The sequence below is a fragment of the Mus musculus genome, chromosome 18 (genome assembly GCF_000001635.26).
Source record: "Mus musculus strain C57BL/6J chromosome 18, GRCm38.p6 C57BL/6J".
NCBI lineage: Eukaryota > Metazoa > Chordata > Mammalia > Rodentia > Muridae > Mus > Mus musculus.
This window is the reverse complement of record NC_000084.6, coordinates 10,478,662-10,497,474: the sequence shown is the minus strand read 5'-3', so window position 1 is coordinate 10,497,474 and position 18,813 is coordinate 10,478,662. Positions and strand designations below refer to the sequence as shown.

Sequence of the window (18,813 nt, the reverse complement as noted above, 5' to 3'; positions counted from 1 at the left end):
CAGCCTGGTCTACAAAGTGAGTTCCAGGACAGCCAGGGCTGTCTTGAAAAAACCAAAAAAAAAAAAAAAAAAAAAAAAACATGTGTATGCATGTGTGTTTATGTGTAGGTTTTGTGCACATTCATGTGATGACGACAGAGGCTAGAGGATGCCATCAGGTCCCATGGTTCTGGAGTTAGAAGCAGTTGGAGCTGCTTGAGGTGGGTGCTAGGAACCAAACCCTCATACTTTGCCAGAAGCAGCATGCACTCTTAACTGCTTAACATAATTCTTGCATTATGAAGTCAACTGGATAATTGTAGTAACGAAGATGCTTACTGATCTAGCCATTAATTTTTTCCTCACCATTTTGAAAACTTGACTTTAGTTTGTTCATATCTAACTAGGAAACGCATCCTTCAAGAGTTCCTGGGTTGGAGAGAAAACAAGGTGGGCTTTGTAAATTGTGATGGCTAGCCTTTGGAGCGACAGCAACATGATCAGCTCTCTGCCTCCTTCTGTCTTACCATTTATCCTTCCATTGTGATGGCTAGCCTTTGGAGCGACAGCAACATGATCAGCTCTCTGCCTCCTTCTGTCTTACCATTTATCCTTCCATTGTGATGGCTAGCCTTTGGAGCGACAGCAACATGATCAGCTCTCTGCCTCCTTCTGTCTTACCATTTATCCTTCCGAAGCACTGGATTCTTCTAGGGATCCGTCCTTCATTCTCAGCCTGTCTCTTCCTTTCGCGGCTAATATTAACCTTGATGGTTTTACCTACAGGTTGTAGCTTTCCTCTATAGCACACATCAGTGATTAATGAACAGCCCCATTCATTCAGACTCCATATGTCCACACAATCTTCTCCTAGAGAATCTGTCCCTCCTGCCATAGTTCCTCTCTCAGGTGACAGGATCATTAGCTCAGAAAGATGGGTGTTGGCTGAGACACACCATCCTCAGGCCCACATTAGCCTGCCAGGCCCATCTGATTTCATTTCCTGAGGGCTCTCATTTTGCCTTCCCTTTCCCAACCGGTTACCACTCTGGCTGGGAACCTTGGCATCTCTCATTTAAACTAGCAAGATGACCTTGCAGCAGCATTTCTACCTCTTGTCTCTTACATGTTACTGCTCAAATAATTTGGTTTGAAACCTTGAACAGGTCATTTCTCTCTTCCGTAAGTATAAGGTAGACTCCATGCTCCTCAGCCTGCCTTCCTGCGGCTCTTTTCTCATCTACCAACCACTCACCTTTTTTTTTTTTTTAAGATTTATTAATTTTATTTTCTTTATATGAGTAAACCATTGCTCTCTTCAGACATACTGGAAGAGGGCATCAGATCCCATTACAGACCCTTACAGATGGTTGTGACCCACCATGTGGTTGCTGGAAATTGAACTCAGGACCTCTGGAAGAGCAGTTAGTGCTTTTAACCACTGAGCTATCTCTCCAGCTCTGTGTTGTACATGTTATATTTCAAGTTCAATATATAAGAAAGTTCTTGCACACGTCTTGTAATTTTCCTCCTTCCCTTCTTCCAGGAACCCCCCCCCCTTCTCTGTATATGTGTGTTTGTGTTAAAGCAGATTCTTTGTATGTAGCTCAGGCTAACCTCTTCTGGGATTAGAGGTGTGTATTACTGAACTAGCTCCCCATTTTCTTTTTGTCATGTGTTTCTACTGGAATATGAACTGTTTTCCCCCCATTCCTTTTTTTTTAAAGATTTATTTATTATTATATCTAAGTACACTGTAGCACCATCTCATTACGGATGGTTGTGAGCCACCATGTGGTTGCTGGGATTTGAACTCAGGACCTTCGGAGGAGCAGTTGATGCCCTTAACCACTGAGCCATCTCTCCAGCCCCACTCCCTCCTCATTTTAAGACTATTCTCCTCTAAGGATCCACCCACAATTATTCCTGAAATGCTGGCTACAACACACTATCAGCTTACTGGATTATGAGATACTATTTGTTTTTATAACCTCAGTGGCTAGTCACAGCAGAAACATAAGAAATGTTTGTTGAGCAGAATCAAACTCTGGTTATCATCTCTATGTCATTTTGACTCTTCTGGTTGGAACATAGTGAGGCAGAGTTTTGTCTAGCTCTGTGTTATTTTAGGCAGCTCCGTGGCTGTCTTTAACTGGCAGCTTCAAGTAACGTGAGCATCTGTTTTTCAAATATTTGTCAATGAAATTTCACACAAGTCTTTTGGTATTTACGAAAAAAGAAAGGAAGGAGGGAGGGAAGGGAAACATCACCTGCAACAAAAGGCTTTCCTACAACCTGCAAAGATAAAGGCAGTGGTTTCACAACATTCTTATTCCGGGTCAGGTCCTGAGCTCCACTTAAATTGATTGCAGAATTAGCTGGACTGAGAGCCGGCGAATCTTAAAATGAGAGAGGTTGTTTAAATTAGTGAGCATTTATATATGCAGGAAAAAAGTTACTTTGGCATGGGTGAGCTGAGAAAAACGGGAAAGGGGATTTAGTTCTTTCCTGGATCAGAGGCTTTAGGAAGAATCTCTATGCTTGCAGGTTTAATTAATTTTTATTTAAAATACATGCACTAGGAGTTAGTATATGTTAGGTGCCACTATAAGTACTTCAAATATATTAGTTCCCTTGATCTGTGTAACTTTTGTACTTTAGGTCATGGTAGGTAGTCAAACTCAGATGACCTGTCATTGGCATATCTACATCCATATCCAAACTATGTCCACAGTTCCTTCAAAAACACATTTTAATGAAACATATCTATCAATGTACAAATAAGTTTCTTATGTGTGTGTATGTGATTGAACTTGTGTACATATATATATATATATATATATATATATATATATATATATATATGTCTATGAATACATATGTGCAGATGTATGTGTATGTGTACATGTGTGTGTATATGGAAGACAGAGGTCATGTCAAGCATCTTTTTCAATTGCTCGCCACTTTGGTTTTTGAGACAGGGTTTTATTGAACCTGGGGCTCATTGATCTAGCAAACCCGGCCAGCTACTGAGCCTCAGGGATCCCTTGTCTCACTCCCAGCACTGGATTGACAAGTGCTGTGCTGCTCTGTCTGTAATCCAAGCATGTGTGAGGATGACACACAAGTTCAAGCTCAACCTGGAATAGATGGGAACTCAAAAAAACCCCAAAAACAAAAACAAAAACAAAAAAGAGGAGTGGGTTTCCCCGTGGCCTAGCTTTCAGAGAATCAGAAGATGCTAAGCAGGCTGCTATGGGAGAAAACCCATGAAGAATTGCATGCAGCTGTGAACCCTGAAAGTTACAATGTTGAGTAGCACGATGAGATGTCACAGGTGCAGTAACAACTTGAGTCTTATGGGGAAAACCAACCACTTTCTAAATGGATTTAAGGCCTGCTCCACAGGAAGAAACAATGCCTGGTGCTGTAAACCTGACATAGGTCCCTGGCTGTGGAGCTCATCAGTCCTACTCGGGAACCTAGTAATATTGTTTTGCTCGATAGACATAGAATCAGAATGGCCTCTCCACTTGTGTCTCCCTACCCACAACGCAGTGCAGTTCTCAGGCACCACGGGAGAACCTTCTTTGTGGAGTGGACAGGAGTTCACACAGAAACTCACAACTGCTTAAAGTGCAGAAAATGAGTATCTGTGGAGTCACAAATGTGTCAGTCATAAATGGGACAGCCATTTCCCACGCCTCTCTCCAAGGCTCAGGGAACATCAAGGGAGCAAGGATGGAAAGATTATAGGAACAAGAGTTTGGGAGAGCTGGGGTGAAGTAGTGTTTTCTAGAGATGACACAGTCATGAACTCAAAGCAGCTCCAGCCACACAGACCTGGATTCCAGCATGGATGGAGAGGGGCTCATGCGCTCCCACCTCCAGCTGAGGAGCTATGGTCCTCCATACTACAGGGGATGGCTTGAAACCCATGAGTATGTGAGCAGAGCAAATAGGACTCAGTGGCTCATTAAGCAAAAAAGGACATGAAGTTGGAGGAACCAGCAGGGTAGGGAGTGTATCCAAGGGGAGGGGAGAAGCGGAGTTGGGGGTGAATATGATTAAAATGCATTGTGTGCATACACTAAATCCTCCAAGAAGCAATGAAAATATGATATTTTAAAAGGGTGTGGAAGCAAGTGACAAGGCTCAGTAGATAAAGTGGTCAGTGAGAAACACAATGGCCTGGGTTCAGATCCCCAGGACTCACGCAAAAAGCTGAACTTGTTGACATACACATAAGGTACAGTGCATTGTTATAAAGCATGTAATATCTAAGTTTATTGATTATATTTAATAAGCCCATTCAATATTAAATTATATGTTTATAAAAGTACTAAAATTATAACTACAAATAAGTTGCTCAGAAGAGGTAAAAAGTTATATTGTGAAATGTTAAAAAAACTAAGTAAATGAAAATATATCATGTGCTCATGGGTCAGGAGACTTAGTAATAGTAAGATGACACTACTGCCCAAGCATTAAATGTAATAGCTAAACGATATTCCTCTCAGAAAATGCAGAAATTGATGCTCATAATCTTGGCATTATGCAAGTATTTCTTAGGTATGAGTCAAGAACATAAGCAGTAAAAGAAAAAAAAGATGAATGAGATGGGTTTCATCAGGAGACAAAAGATAAATGCGTTGGAATTCATGAAAACAGAAACAAACCATGTGTACAAAGGATAATCAAAGGAGTGAATGAACTGGGTGTGAACTCCTTTAGTCTCAGTGCTCTGGAGTGAGCCTGGCAGTGATGGCACATACCTTTAATCCCAGCACTCATGAGGCAGAGGCAGGTGGATCTCTGAGTTTCAGGTCAGCCTGGTCTATAGAGGGAGTTTCAGGATAACCAGGGCTACACAGAGAAACCATGTCTCAAAGAACCAAACCAGCCAAACAAACAAACAAAGCAAACAAACAAAAAACGTAGGATATATGTTGACATTACTCATTGCTGAATTATTTGGAAGCAATATAAACACCCTCCAGTGCTGGATCAGATAATTATGGTACATCTGAGAAGATGGCAATTCATTGCACTAAAAATAAGTGAGGATGCTTTCTACCTGGAAAGACCTCTCAGATGTAGCAATATGAAAGTTAGACATGCAGGCAGTGTACAATCTGCTGCTTCTGGAGCGAGTAGGTTCATCAAGGAGAATTGGTACTTGTTCTTGATCGAATAGACATAAAGAACATTTAGAAAGATGTCTTGATTCTTTTGTATCAGTGTGAACAAGTATCTGACGGAAGTAACTTAATTTTGGTTCATGGTTTCAGTTCATCATGTTCAAGCCATACCAGGCACATAAAAAACTAATTATAGTGGCTATCTGCTTGTAGACAGGCATATAGACGCTAGGTGAGAAACTTACTGTACATATATGAACATTTCATAGATATTACACATGTATGCAAACACACACACACACACACACACACACACACACACACACAGATATTAGCTAGGGTTTCTATTGCTGTAATGAAACACCATGACCAAAGACCTAAAGCAACTTGGGGAGGAAAGGGTTTATTCAGCTTCTACTTCAACCTCACAGTTCATTATCAAAGGGAGTCAGACAGGAACTCAAACTGCAGGGACACAGGAGCTGATGCAGAGGCCATGGCGGTCTGCCACTTACTGGCTTGTTCCTCACTGTGTGCTTGGCCAGCTTTCCTATAGAAACCAGGACCACCATCCCAGGGATGGCCACACCCACAATGGGAGGGCCCTTCATCGTTGATCACTAATTAAGAAAATGCCTTACAGGTTAGCCTACAACCCAATCTTATAGAAGCATTTTCTCAACTGAGGCTCCTCCTTATCTGATGACTGTAGTTTGTGTCAAGTTGACATACAACTAGCCAGGTATTCTTAAAAATGTTAGACATTTCAAAATAGCAGAATAAATTGATTTTAATAAATAAAGATAAAAATGCTTACATGTAGGTTGACAAATGGTATCTGAAGTGTTTATTAAATATATAAAGTGATAGTTTAGTTCAGTAGTGGTTACACTGAAGTGATTTTAATTTTGTTTTGTTTTTTTTTTTGTTTTTTGATTTTTGTTTTTCAAGACAGGGTTTCTCTGTATAGCCTGGCTGTCCTGCAACTCACTTTGTAGACCAGGCTGGCCTCAGGCTGGCCTCAAACTCAGAAATCTGCCTGCCTCTGCCTCCCAAGTACTGGGATTAAAGGTGTGCACCACCACGCCCGGCTGATTTCAATTTTTTAAAATGATTTGTTTATTTGTATTTTATGTGTATTTTTTTATTTGTATTTTATGTGTATATATCTGCTTGTATGTTTGTGCACCACATGTATGGTGGTGCTGGAGGAGCCAGAAGAGGGATTCAGCTTAGCATTTTATGGGATTCTTGAGTGTGTGAACAAATGGGTTTCTGATTCCAGTGTCTCTCTTGCTCTTTTCCTTCTGTTGGTTTGCCTTGTTCAACTTTGATTTGATGTCTTTTGCTTCAGTTTATTATATTTTATTTTGTTATTGCCTTTTAGGAACATGTTCTTTTCTAATAAGAGTCATAAAGGAGTGTATCCAGATGGGAGGGAAGTGGAGAGGTACTGGGAGGAGTAGAGAGAGGGGATACTTGTATCTTTATCCTCAAGTTTCCTGGTGCCTCTTTGAAATTCTTCTCCCCCTGCTTTCTATCGTTATATAAATTTCTTCCCATTATATTGCTGATGAACACGTGAATGCTAGCTTAATGAATTGTGAGGAGCACTTGTGAAGAATAGTCATGTAGATGACAAGAGTTTCTTTAGGGAATAGCTAGATCATAGAATGCCCATACTTTCTACTCTATTCAGAAATCACTGGCAATGTGGTACATTGACTAACATTCTTTATGTTAGATATTTTAAATATTTAAAAGTTTTCCTTGTGTGTGCTAGCTTGTCTGTATGTGCACCAAGTACACATGGGACCTGCAGAAGTCTGACAAGGGCATCAGATCCCCTGGAACCTGAGTAATGGGTGGTTGTTAGACACCTGTCTCTCCATGCTACTAGGAATTGAATCTGGATTCTCTGCAAGATTAGCAAAAACTCTTAGCTTCTAAGCCATCTCTCCAGTCACATAATTATCACATTACCAAGAGTGTTTTTTCTGTTTTTTGAAATTTGGCCAACATTTTGCTTTGTATTGGCATACTTGAAATTATTGTAAATTTGATAGATATATAAAAGCTTCACCTATTCCCCCTTCTCTTTGTTTTTTCTCTTCTTTACTTTCCCTTTCTTTTCTTTTCTTTTTTTCTTTTTCTTTCTTCCAGGTAGGTTCCTATGTGTAGCCTTGGCTGTTCTGGAACTCATTCTGTAGAACAGGCTGGCTTTGAACTCAAGAGATCCACCTGCCTCTACTTTCTGAATGCCAGGATTAAAGGTGTGTGCCACCATGTCCTGCAGCTTCTTCGTTTTTAATGTAGTATTCCTAATTACTACTGTGGATAATTATCTTTCCATGTGTTTGTTAACTATTCATGTTTCTTGTTTTATGAGGTGACTACTAACGTAATTTTTCATATCTTCACATTGATTTGTCTTTTTCTTATTAGTTCAAAGGTGCCATTTTCTTTGAAACTAGCTCTCTATTAATTTTACATATTTTATATATTCTTATTGCTTCATAATTTATGGGATTTTGTTTTTATTCTGGTTCTCTTTAATAACACAAAGTTATGATTTTAATATAGTGAAATGTGAGTCTTTTCTTTTACAATCAACATTTTGTGTTTCTACTTTTGAGACATTCTTCTTGGATCTTCAATCATATTTTAAATATCTTCTAAAAGCACCATATATTTTTTACATTTGTATCTTCTAGCTACCTGGGATCTTTTTAAATATGAAGAGTAAAAGAGGGAATCAGTTTCACTCCTATATAAGATGTCTAATTTCTGGGTACCATTTACAGAAAGGTTCCACTGATCAGCAAGTTGTTCCTGTTAAGTATGAAATGCACATGTGTGATTTGAATCTGGTTTTGGATTTTTTCCTCTACTCCAGTGTATCTATTCCTGTGCTAAGTCCACCTGCCTTCGTAATACATCTATGTCATGCTTGGCTGATACTGAGGCAAGCCTATTTGTCTGGTATTATTCTGACTTCTTTAAAACACAAGCTACAAGAGTAAGAAGTTACTACTACAGTGGCTCACAGAGAAGGACATCCCAGTTCATAGTCAGCATCTCTGACTGCAGTAACAGGGATGACCTTATGAGATACTTTTCCAGGTTCATGTGAATGTCTCAATTATTTAAAATTAGAAAGAAGAAAACTGAAGAAAATGCTTTGGTTTATTGTGGGTCTGGGGATCAAATCCAGGACCCCACACATGTAAAGCAAGTGAGCTACAACTGAGCTACATTGTCCAACTAAGAAAGTTTGATGTACATACCCATTTTTATGCCAAAGCAATCATATAACAAAATTACAGTATTTTTTTCATGGAGAAATGGCCCATAGAGACAAAACTGAGCCATCCCACTAAGTCATACAATAGCCTTCCTGACAGAATTTTTGTTAAAGTCATTCCATTATTGGTTTTGGCAGGCCTTACATAGCTCATCTTAGGCCTAGTGGTAGATAAACACATTATCTTCATTTGGAAAAATGTTACACATCCCAGGACTAATATACATCTTTCAGGTACTGGGATAGACAGAAAAGCAAAGTGAGATATTTGGAGATTTGGGCTAAGAGGCCTTGGAATGTTGTGAGCAGAGTTCTGTGAATGGCTATAGCGGGAGCTCAGAGGACCAGACGCTGAAATGTGCATAGTATAGACTGCCCTGACAATGTTTAAAATTGAAAGGATTCAGCCGGGCGTGGTGGCGCACGCCTTTAATCCCAGCACTTGGGAGGCAGAGGCAGGCGGATTTCTGAGTTCGAAGCCAGCCTGGTCTACAGAGCGAGTTCCAGGACAGCCAGGACTACACAGAGAAACCCTGTCTCGAAAAACCAAAAAAAAAAAAAAAAAAAAATTGAAAAGATTCTACTGGATATTACTAAAGGGGCTGTCTAAATTTTCTGCATGTTTCAAAACTGTGAGAGGTTCAATTTAAACATTGACAGACTGCTCAATTTGGTAAGGGAATTTCAAGACAGATTAGCATCCAGATTGTGACATGGTTATTGCTGGTGTCTTTTAGTTACACTTAATGATAATTAAGAACAAAAAGCAGAGAAGAGTTTTTGAAAAGCATGTAGTCTAGACAGAAAAGGAACAAACTGAAAGTTATAGACAAGAAAGGTGTGCATGTGTTTATATGTGTGTGAGTATGCATGTATGTGTGTGTATGTTTGAGTGTGTGTGAGTATGTATGTATGTGTATATGTGTGAGTGTATGAATCTGATTGTGCAATTATGTGCATATAAGTAATGTATGTGAGTGTATGAGAATGTATATCTATGAGAGTTGTATATATGTCTGTATGTGAATGTGTATATGTGTGTGTGTATATATATATGAATGTTTATGTATGTATGTGCATGAACATATGTATGTGTATATGTGTGTGTGTGAGTGTATGTATGTGTGTATGGATGAGTGTGTGTGCATGGGAGAGTGTCTGAGTGCATTGTATGTATGTTTGTGGTTTTTTTAAAGATTTATTTATTATTATATGTAAGTACACCGTAGCTGTCTTCAGACACACCAGAAGAGGGAGTCAGATCTTGTTACGGATGGTTGTGAGCCACCATGTGGTTGCTGGGATTTGAACTCTGGACCTTCGGAAGAGCAGTCAGGTGCTCTCACCCACTGAACCATCTCACCAGCCCCTATGTTTGTGTTTTAAAACAAGATTAGAACCATTAAAGAGAAACCAAACATCTAATACTACAGCAATAAGGTACTTTTAAGTGTATTTCAGGAATCAGCCAGATCCTACCATCACAGTGTCCAAAGTATAGAATTATAAATTAATTTGAAAGCCTCATTTGGGAAGAAACTACATGTAGCATGCTTTGCTCCCAGAGGCTTTCCCAGGGAAGTGTTTTTCTGGGTTTCTTGTCCAGGTACCCAGAAACCACTGTAACCATAATTCAAGGGGGTCCAGCTAACTACCACTTAAGCTAATGGCAACTTTGTCATCTATATAGTCCTGTTTTTGGGGGCATTAAGAATACAAGGGTTCCTGGAGTCATAGTAATTTCTAAGATTCCAGAGAAAAGCCTGTGAGTCTAGGCAATGGGTAGCAGGTTTGGATTCCCTTCCAGAAGCCTCTGAGATAATGTTACATAAAACTATGAGGGTAAAAATCCATGGCTGCAATAGAGATTTGAGGATAAACATAAAAAATATCTGCTATGGAAAGCTGAAAGTTAATGTGAACCCAATCCATGAGAAAAGCCATATGGTTAAACACCAAGGCCATAGGACATAGGGTTGTATAAGCCTGCTGGTGTTTGTATGGTGGCGTTATACACCAGACATGGAGCTGCAGAATTTGGTGTCTGCCTTACTGTGTCTCAGCCTGCCTGCCTTTCTTTCTTTCTTTCTTTCTTTCTTTCTTTCTTTCTTTCTTTCTTTCTTCCTTTCTTTTCCCCACATTTCTTCTTTCTATGGTCCTGTTCTTCCCTTTTGGAATAGGATGTCTTCTTTGTGTCACTGAAAGTTTAAAGTATGTAATTTATTTTGATTTTAGAGGGGCCCATGAGTGATTATCTTGAATCACAGCAGGGATTTTGGACTTGTCCACCCATCCCTACTGCTGTGGTATTCTGTCTAACCATATGAGGTCAAGCAACCATAGGCTGAAGCTTTAAAAACCATAAAATAAAATAAACCTTTTCTATCTTAAATAAAATGGTCTGGAGAAACTGGAAAGCCACATATAAAACACTAACTTAGAATCTTACATACACAAAATTAATTCAAAGTGGCTACTCGGCTTAACTTCAAAGAGTTATAACAACAACGTTTTTATTAGAAACTTAGACTCTCAGAGACCAGTCTGCACAGGTGAACTCACAGACTGCGAAGGGCAAGCTCACGGACTGCAGAAAGCAACACAGCTTCTGGGACAGACCCCATTTCGGGATCCTGATATCTGGGCACCTTCCCCACCAGAGGAGCCGTGTCCACCCGGGGGGGCTCTTCCAGAGCAGGTGAGGGAGCCATCTTGGGTCCCGGATCCTTCAGAGACTAGTCTGCGCAGGTGAGAGTGTGGACTACAGAAGCGACACAGCTTCTGGGACAGACAGAAGCGACACAGCTTCTGGGACAGACAGAAGCGACACAGCTTCTGGGACAGACCTCGTTTCAGGCTTCTGTATCCCTCGGAGACCAGTCTGTGCAGGTGAGAGTACAGACTGCAGAGGCAACACAGCTTCTGGGACAGGCCCTGTTTCGGGCCTTCATCTTCAGCCAGGAGGCAGGTCTGAATGCCAGATATCTGTGCACCTTCCCTGCAAGAGGAGAGCTTGCCTGCAGAGAGTATTCTGACCACTGAGACTCAGGAGAGAGCTAGACTCCCAGGTCTGCTGACAGAGGCTAACAGAATCACAGGAGGAACAAGCTCCAACCAGAGACAACTATAACAACTAACTCCAGAGATTCCAGATGGCGATAGGCAAATGTAAGAATCTTACTAACAGAAAACAAGACCACTCACCATCATCAGAACCCAGCATTCCCACCTCAGCCAGTCCTGAATACCCCAACACACCTGAAAAGCAAGACTCGGATTCAAAATCATATCTCATGATGCTGGTAGAGGACATCAAGAAGGACTTTAATAACTCACTTAAAGAACAGGAGAACACTGCTAAAGAGGTAGAAGACCTTAAAGAATTACAGGAAAACACAACCAAACAGATGATGGAACTGAACAAAACCATCCAAGACCTAAAAAGGGAAGTAGAAACAATAAAGAAAACCCAAAGTGAGACAACGCTGGAGATAGGAACCATAGGAAAGAAATCTGTAACCATAGATGCAAGCATCAGTAACAGAATACAAAAGATGGAAGAGAGAATCTCAGGTGCAGAAGGTTCCATAGAGAACATGGTCACAACAATCAAAGAAAATGCAAAAAGTAAAAAGATCCTAAATCAAAACATCCAGGAAATCCAGGACACAATGAGAAGACCAGACCTACTGATAATAGGAGTAGATGAGAATGAAGATTTTCAACTTAAAGGGCCAGCAAATATCTTCAACAAAATTATAGAAGAAAACTTCCCTAACCTAAAGAAAGAGATGCCCAGGAACATACAAGAAGGCTACAGAACTCCAAATAGACTGGACCAGAAAAGAAATTCCTCCCAACACATAATAATCAGAACAACAAATACACTAAATAAAGATAGAATATTAAAAGCAGTAAGGGGAAAAGGTCAAGTAACATATAATGGCAGGCCTATTAGAATTATACCAGACTTCTCACCAGAGACTATGAAAGCCAGAAGATTGTGAACAGATGTCATGCAGACACTAAGAGAACACAAATGCCAGCCCATGCTACTATACCCAGCAAAACTCTCAATTACCATAGATGGAGAAACCAAAGTATTCCATAATAAAACCAAATTCACACAATATCTTTCCACGAATCCAGCCCTTCAATGGATAATAAAGGGAACACACCAACACAAGGACAGAAACTACACCCTAGAAAAAGCAAGAAAGTAATCCTTCAACAAACCAAAAAGAAGATAGCCCCAAGAACAGAATCCCAACTGTAACAACAAAAAAAAACCAGGAAGCAATAATTCCTTTTCTTTAATTTCTATTAACATCAATGGACTCAATTCTCCAGTAAAAAGACATAGACTAATAGACTGGCTATATAAACAGGACCCAACATTTTGTTGCTTATAGGAAACCCACCTCAGGGAAAAGGACAGACACTACCTCAGAGTGAAAGGCTGGAAAACAATTTTCCAAGCAAATGGCCCGAAGAAACAAGCTGGAGTAGCCATTCTAATATTGAATAAAATTGACTTGTAACCCAAAGTTATCAAAAATTATGAGGAGGGGCACTTCATACTCATCTACCAAAGGTAAAATCTACCAAGATGAACTCTCAATTCTGAATATCTATGCTCCAAATACAAGGGCAGCCACATTCATTAAAAAAACTTTAGTAAAGTTCAAAGCACACATTGCACCTCACACAATAATAGTGGGAGACTTCAACACTCCACTCTCACTAATGGACAGATCCTGGAAACAGAAACTAAACAGAGACACATGGACACTAACAGAACTTATGAAACAAATGTATTTAATAGATTTCTACAGAACATTTTATCCTAAAACAAAAGGATATACCTTCTTCTCAGCACCACATGGTACCTACTCCAAAACTGACCATATAATTGGTCACAAAGCAGGCCTCCACAGATACAAAAATATTGAAATTATTGCATGCATTCTATGTGATCACCACGGACTAAGACTGATTTTCAATAACAACATAAAAAATAGAAAGTCAACATTCACATGGAAGCTGAACAACACTCTACTCAATGATTTCTTGGTCAAGAAAGAAATAAAGAAAGAAATGAAAGACTTTTTAGAGTTTAATGAAAATGAAGCCACAACATACCCAAACATATGGCACACAATGAAGGCAGTCCTAAGAGGAAAACTCATATCTCTGAGTGCCTCCAAAAAGAAACTAGAGAGAGCGTACACTAAGAGCCTGACAGCACATCTAGAAGCTCTAGAACTAAAGGAAGCAAATTCACTTAAGAGGAATAGACGGCAGTAAATAATCAAACTCAGGGCTGAAATCAACCAAGTGGAAACAAAAAGAACTATTCAAAGAATCAATCAAACCAGGAGCTGGTTCTTTGAGAAAATCAACAAGATAGATAAATCCTTAGCCAGACTAACTAGAGGGCACAGGGACAGTATCCTAATTAACAAAATCAAAAATGAAAAAGGAGACATAACAACAGAACCTGAGGCAGACCGCGCTGGGTTGCTGCCGCCACTGCCGCCATTGTGCCAGCCCCACGGGTCTCAGAGGTGGGTGACCCTCCAGGATGGGAGACAAGCCAATTTGGGAGCAGATTGGATCCAGCTTTATTCAGCATTACTACCAGTTATTTGATAACGACAGAACCCAACTAGGCGCAATTTATATTGATGCATCATGCCTTACATGGGAAGGACAGCAGTTCCAGGGGAAAGCTGCCATTGTGGAGAAGCTATCTAGCCTTCCGTTCCAGAAAATTCAGCATAGCATCACGGCGCAGGACCACCAGCCTACACCAGATAGCTGCATCATCAGCATGGTTGTGGGCCAGCTCAAGGCTGATGAAGATCCCATCATGGGTTTCCACCAGATGTTTCTATTAAAGAACATCAACGATGCTTGGGTTTGCACCAATGACATGTTCAGGCTTGCCCTGCACAACTTCGGCTGACCTCCTCCTGGCCACAGTCACGCTGTTTCCTCCTCCCTCTTCCCAATCCTAGCTCACTCCTCCAGATGCTCCAAATATCATACACAAACGAGCAGGGCCGAGGCGGGAGCGGGTGCAGGGCGCTTCTGTCACCACGGTGTTGTGCATGATGTTTGGATGCTAGACTAGTCGCATCTGACAGGAAGTTTGTGTTGTACCAGCGCATGCCTTGGAAAGACTTAAGTAATGCAAACGATTGTCGAGTTTTGTTTTTGTTTTATTTTTTGTTTTGTTTTGTTTTTTTAATCTACTGACAAGTTGCTCTAGTAACCCAAAGAAGTGAAGGAGAAAGCAGCTGCCTCACCAACCACCCAGATATTGATTTGTTCAGATGTTTCAATGCCTCATGATACAATAAAACCACAAAAATTTTCTTAACAGTTTAAAAAAAAAAACAGAACCTGAGGAAATCCAAAACATCATCAGATCCTACTACAAAATGCTATATTCAACAAAAGTAGAAAACCTGGATGAAATGGACAACTTCCTAGACAGATACCAGCTACCAAAGTTAAATCAGGATCAGATTAATGATCTAAACAGTCCCATTTCCCCTAAAGAAATAGAAGCAGTCATCAATAGTCTCCCAACCAAAAGAAGCCCAGGACCAGATGGGTTTAGTGCAGAGTTCTACCAGACCTTCAAAGAAGACCTAATTCTAACCCTTCTCAAACTATTCCACAAAATAGAAACAGAAGGTACTTTACCCAATTCATTCTTTGAAGCCATGATTACTCTGATACCTAAACCACACAAAGATCCAACAAAGAAAGAGAACTTCAGACCAATTTCCCTTATGAATATCGATGCAAAAATACTCAATAAAATCCTCGCAAACCGAATCCAAGAACACATCAAAACGATCATCCATCATGACCAAGTAGGCTTCATCCCAGGGATGCGAGGATGGTTTAATATACAGAAATCCATCAACGTAATCCACTATATAAACAAACTCAAAGACAAAAACCACATGATCATCTCGTTAGATGCTGAGAAAGCATTTGAAAAAATTCAACACCCATTCCTGATAAAAGTCTTGGAAAGATCAGGAATTCAAGGCCCATACCTAAGCATAATAAAAGCAATATACAGCAAACCAGTAGCCAACATCAAACAAAATAGAGAGAAGCTGGAAGCAATCCCATTAAAATCAAGGTTGCCCACTTTCTCCCTACCTATTCAATATAGTACTTGAAGTTCTAGCCAGAGCAATTCCACAACAAAAGGAGATCAATGGGATACAAATTGGAAAGGAAGAAGTCAAAATATCACTATTTGCAGATGATATGATGGTATATATAAGTGACCCTAAAAATTCCACCAGAGAACTAAACCTGATAAACAGCTTCAGTGCAGTAGCTGGATATAAAATTAATTCAATCAAATCAATGGCGCTTCTCTACACAAAGGATAAACAGGCTGAAAAAGAAGTTAGGGAAACAACATCCTTCACAATAGTCACAAATAATATAAAATACCTTGGTGTGACTCTAACTAAGGAAGTGAAAGATCTGTATGATAAGAACTTCAAGTCTCTGAAGAAAGAAATTGAAGAAGATCTTAGAAGATGGAAAGATCTCCCATGCTAATGGATTGGCAGGATTAATATAGTAAAAATGGCTATCCTGCCGAAAGCAATCTACAGATTCAACGCAATTCCCATCAAAATTCCAAGTGAATTCTTCACTGAGATAGAAAGGGCAATTTGCAAATTCATCTGGAATAATAAAAAACCTAGGATAGCAAAAACTATTCTCAACAATAAAAGAACCTCTGGTGGAATCACCATGCCTGACATTAAGCTGTACTACAGAGCAATTGTGATAAAAACCTGCATGGTGCTGGTACAATGACAGGTAGATCAATGGAATAGAATTGAAGACCCAGAAATGAATCCACACACCTCTGGTTGCTTGATCTTTGACAAGGGAGCTAAAACCATCCAGTGGAAAAAAGACAGCATTTTCAATAAATGGTGTTGGCACAACTGGCAGTTATCTTGTAGAAGAATGCGAATTGATCCATTCTTATCTCTTTGTACAAAGCTCAAGTCTAAGTGGATCAAAGACTCCACATAAAACCAGAGACACTGAAATTAATAGAGGAGAAAGTGGAAAAAAGCCTCAAAGATATGGGCACAGGGGGAAAATTCCTAAACAGAACAGCAGTGGCTGGTGCTGTAAGATCAAGAATTGACAAATCAGATCTCATAAAATTGCAAAGCTTCTGTAAGGCAAAAGACACTGTCAATAAGACAAAAAGGCCACCAACAAATTGGGAAAGGATTTTTACCAATCCTAAATCTGATAGGGGACTAATATCCAATATATATAAAGAACTCAAGAAGCTGGACTCCAGAAATTCAAATAACCCCATTAAAAATGGGGTACAGAGCTAAACAAAGAATTCTCAACTGAGTAATACCGAATGGCTGAGGAACACCTGAAAAAACGTTCAACATCCTTAATCATCAGGGAAATGTAAATCAAAACAACCTTGAAATTCCACCTCACACCAGTCAGAATGGCTAAGATCAAAAATTCAGGTGACAGCAGATGCTGGCGAGGATGTGGAGAAAGAGGAACACTCCTCCATTGTTGGTGGGATTGCAAGCTTGTACGAACACTCTGGAAGTCAGTCTGGAGGTTCCTCCGAACATTGGACATAATATTACTGGAAGATCCAGCAATACCTCTCCTGGGCATATACCCAGAAGATGCTCCAACTGGTAATAAGAACACATGCTCCACTATTTTCATAGCAGCCTTATTTATAATAGCCAGAAGCTGGAAAGAACCCAGATGTCCCTCAACAGAAGAATGGATACAGAAAATGTGGTACATTTACACAATGGAGTACTACTCAGCTATTAAAAACAATGGATTTATGAAATTCTTGGACAAATGGATGTAAACGGAGGATATCATCCTTAGTGAAGTAACCCAATCACAAAAGAAGTCATTAGATATGCACTCACTGATAAGTGGATATTAGCCCTAAAACAGAACACCCAAGATACAATTTGCAAAACACAAGAAAATCAAGAAGAGGGAAGACCAACCGGTGGATACTTCATTCCTCCTTAGAATAGGGAAAAAATACCCATGAAAGGAGTTACAGAGACAAAGTTTGGAGCTAAGGTGAAAGGATAGACTATCCAGAGACTACCCCACCTGGGGATCCATCCCATAATCAGCCACTAAACCCAGACACTATTTCATAAGCCAGCAAGATTTTGCTGAAGGGACCCTGGTATAGCTGTCTCGTATGAGGCTATGCCAGTGCCTGGCAAATACAGAAGTGAATGGTCACAGTCATGTATAAGATGGAACACAGGGCCCCCTATGGAGAAGCTAGAGAAAGCACTCAAGGAGCTGAAGGGGTCTGCAACCCTATAGGAGGAACAACAATATGAACTAACCAGTACCCTCAGAGGTTGTGTCTCTAGCTGCATATGTAGCAGAAGATGGCCTAGTCAGCCATCACAGGGAAGAGAGGCCTCTTGGTATTGCAAACTTTATATGCCCCAGTACAGGGGAATGCCAGGGCCAAGAAGTGGGAGTGGGTGGGTAGGGAAGCAGGGCGGGGGAGGGTATAGGAAACTTTCGGGATAGCATTTGAAATGTATATAACGAAAATACCTAATAAAAAAAAAGAAACTTAGAAATTTCAAGACTTTGGGTTAGAAAATGTTTCCTTATCTGTTCTTGAATTTTTGTCCCGATTAAATACAGTGTGAATATGTGGGAGACAGATGTGTATAATGTAGGCAACTGAAGACACTGCCACCTTCGATGGTAAAATAATCCCCTGGGATTGGTGACTCGAATCTAAATAACCAATGACACAAAAGGTTGCATGAAAGTCTGCAGGGGCGAGCAGTGCAAGTTGGAACAGTCAAAGCTTGGTGAGTTGGATTCAAGACAGAGTCGTGTGGGTAGTAAATTATTCCCTGTTTCTAATACTGCATTTCAAGGTAAGAAACCTTGGCTACCAGCAGTCCAATTATCTATAGATAGATGAATCTTAATGTATCAGAAAAACAATTTATACCTAATGTTTATCATGATACCATAATGCTAACATGACATTCTTACAGCCTGTTCCATTCCGTCTATGTTGGAAACTATCTGAGCTGCACCTAAATCTGCTAACCGTGACTTTCAGGGTCAGGTTATCTCTTGCCCTCTACCGAGGAATACTGAACTATCGTTTGGTCACTTGTGTCTACTGTGAGTCAGTCAGTGACCTTCTTTCTCTTCCTTGCTTATGTCTCCTTAGGACACCAGGGGATCCTTGGCTAAAGCCCAAATATTTGCAAAAGACTGATTTCTTCTTTCAGAACAACAATAAAAAATGTTTTCAAAACATATTTCCTG

At 40.0% G+C, this 18,813-nt stretch overlaps 1 protein-coding gene and 1 pseudogene across 5 annotated transcripts in view; one reads left to right on the top strand and one right to left on the bottom strand.

Annotated features, from left to right (window-relative positions):
* Greb1l (growth regulation by estrogen in breast cancer-like) overlaps positions 1-18,813 on the bottom strand; it is a 238,013-nt gene that overhangs the window by 65,471 nt on the left and 153,729 nt on the right. For 3 of the 5 annotated variants that reach the window (XM_006526068.4, XM_006526069.3, XM_011246970.3), the window contains exon 8: positions 2,250-2,378. The exons of the other annotated variants lie outside the window; for them this stretch is intronic. In XM_006526068.4, the coding sequence (XP_006526131.1) occupies positions 2,250-2,378 (129 nt within the window). The remainder of the gene's footprint in view (positions 1-2,249; positions 2,379-18,813) is intronic. 5 annotated transcript variants of the gene reach the window in all.
* Positions 13,930-14,818, top strand: Nutf2-ps2 (nuclear transport factor 2, pseudogene 2; annotated as a pseudogene).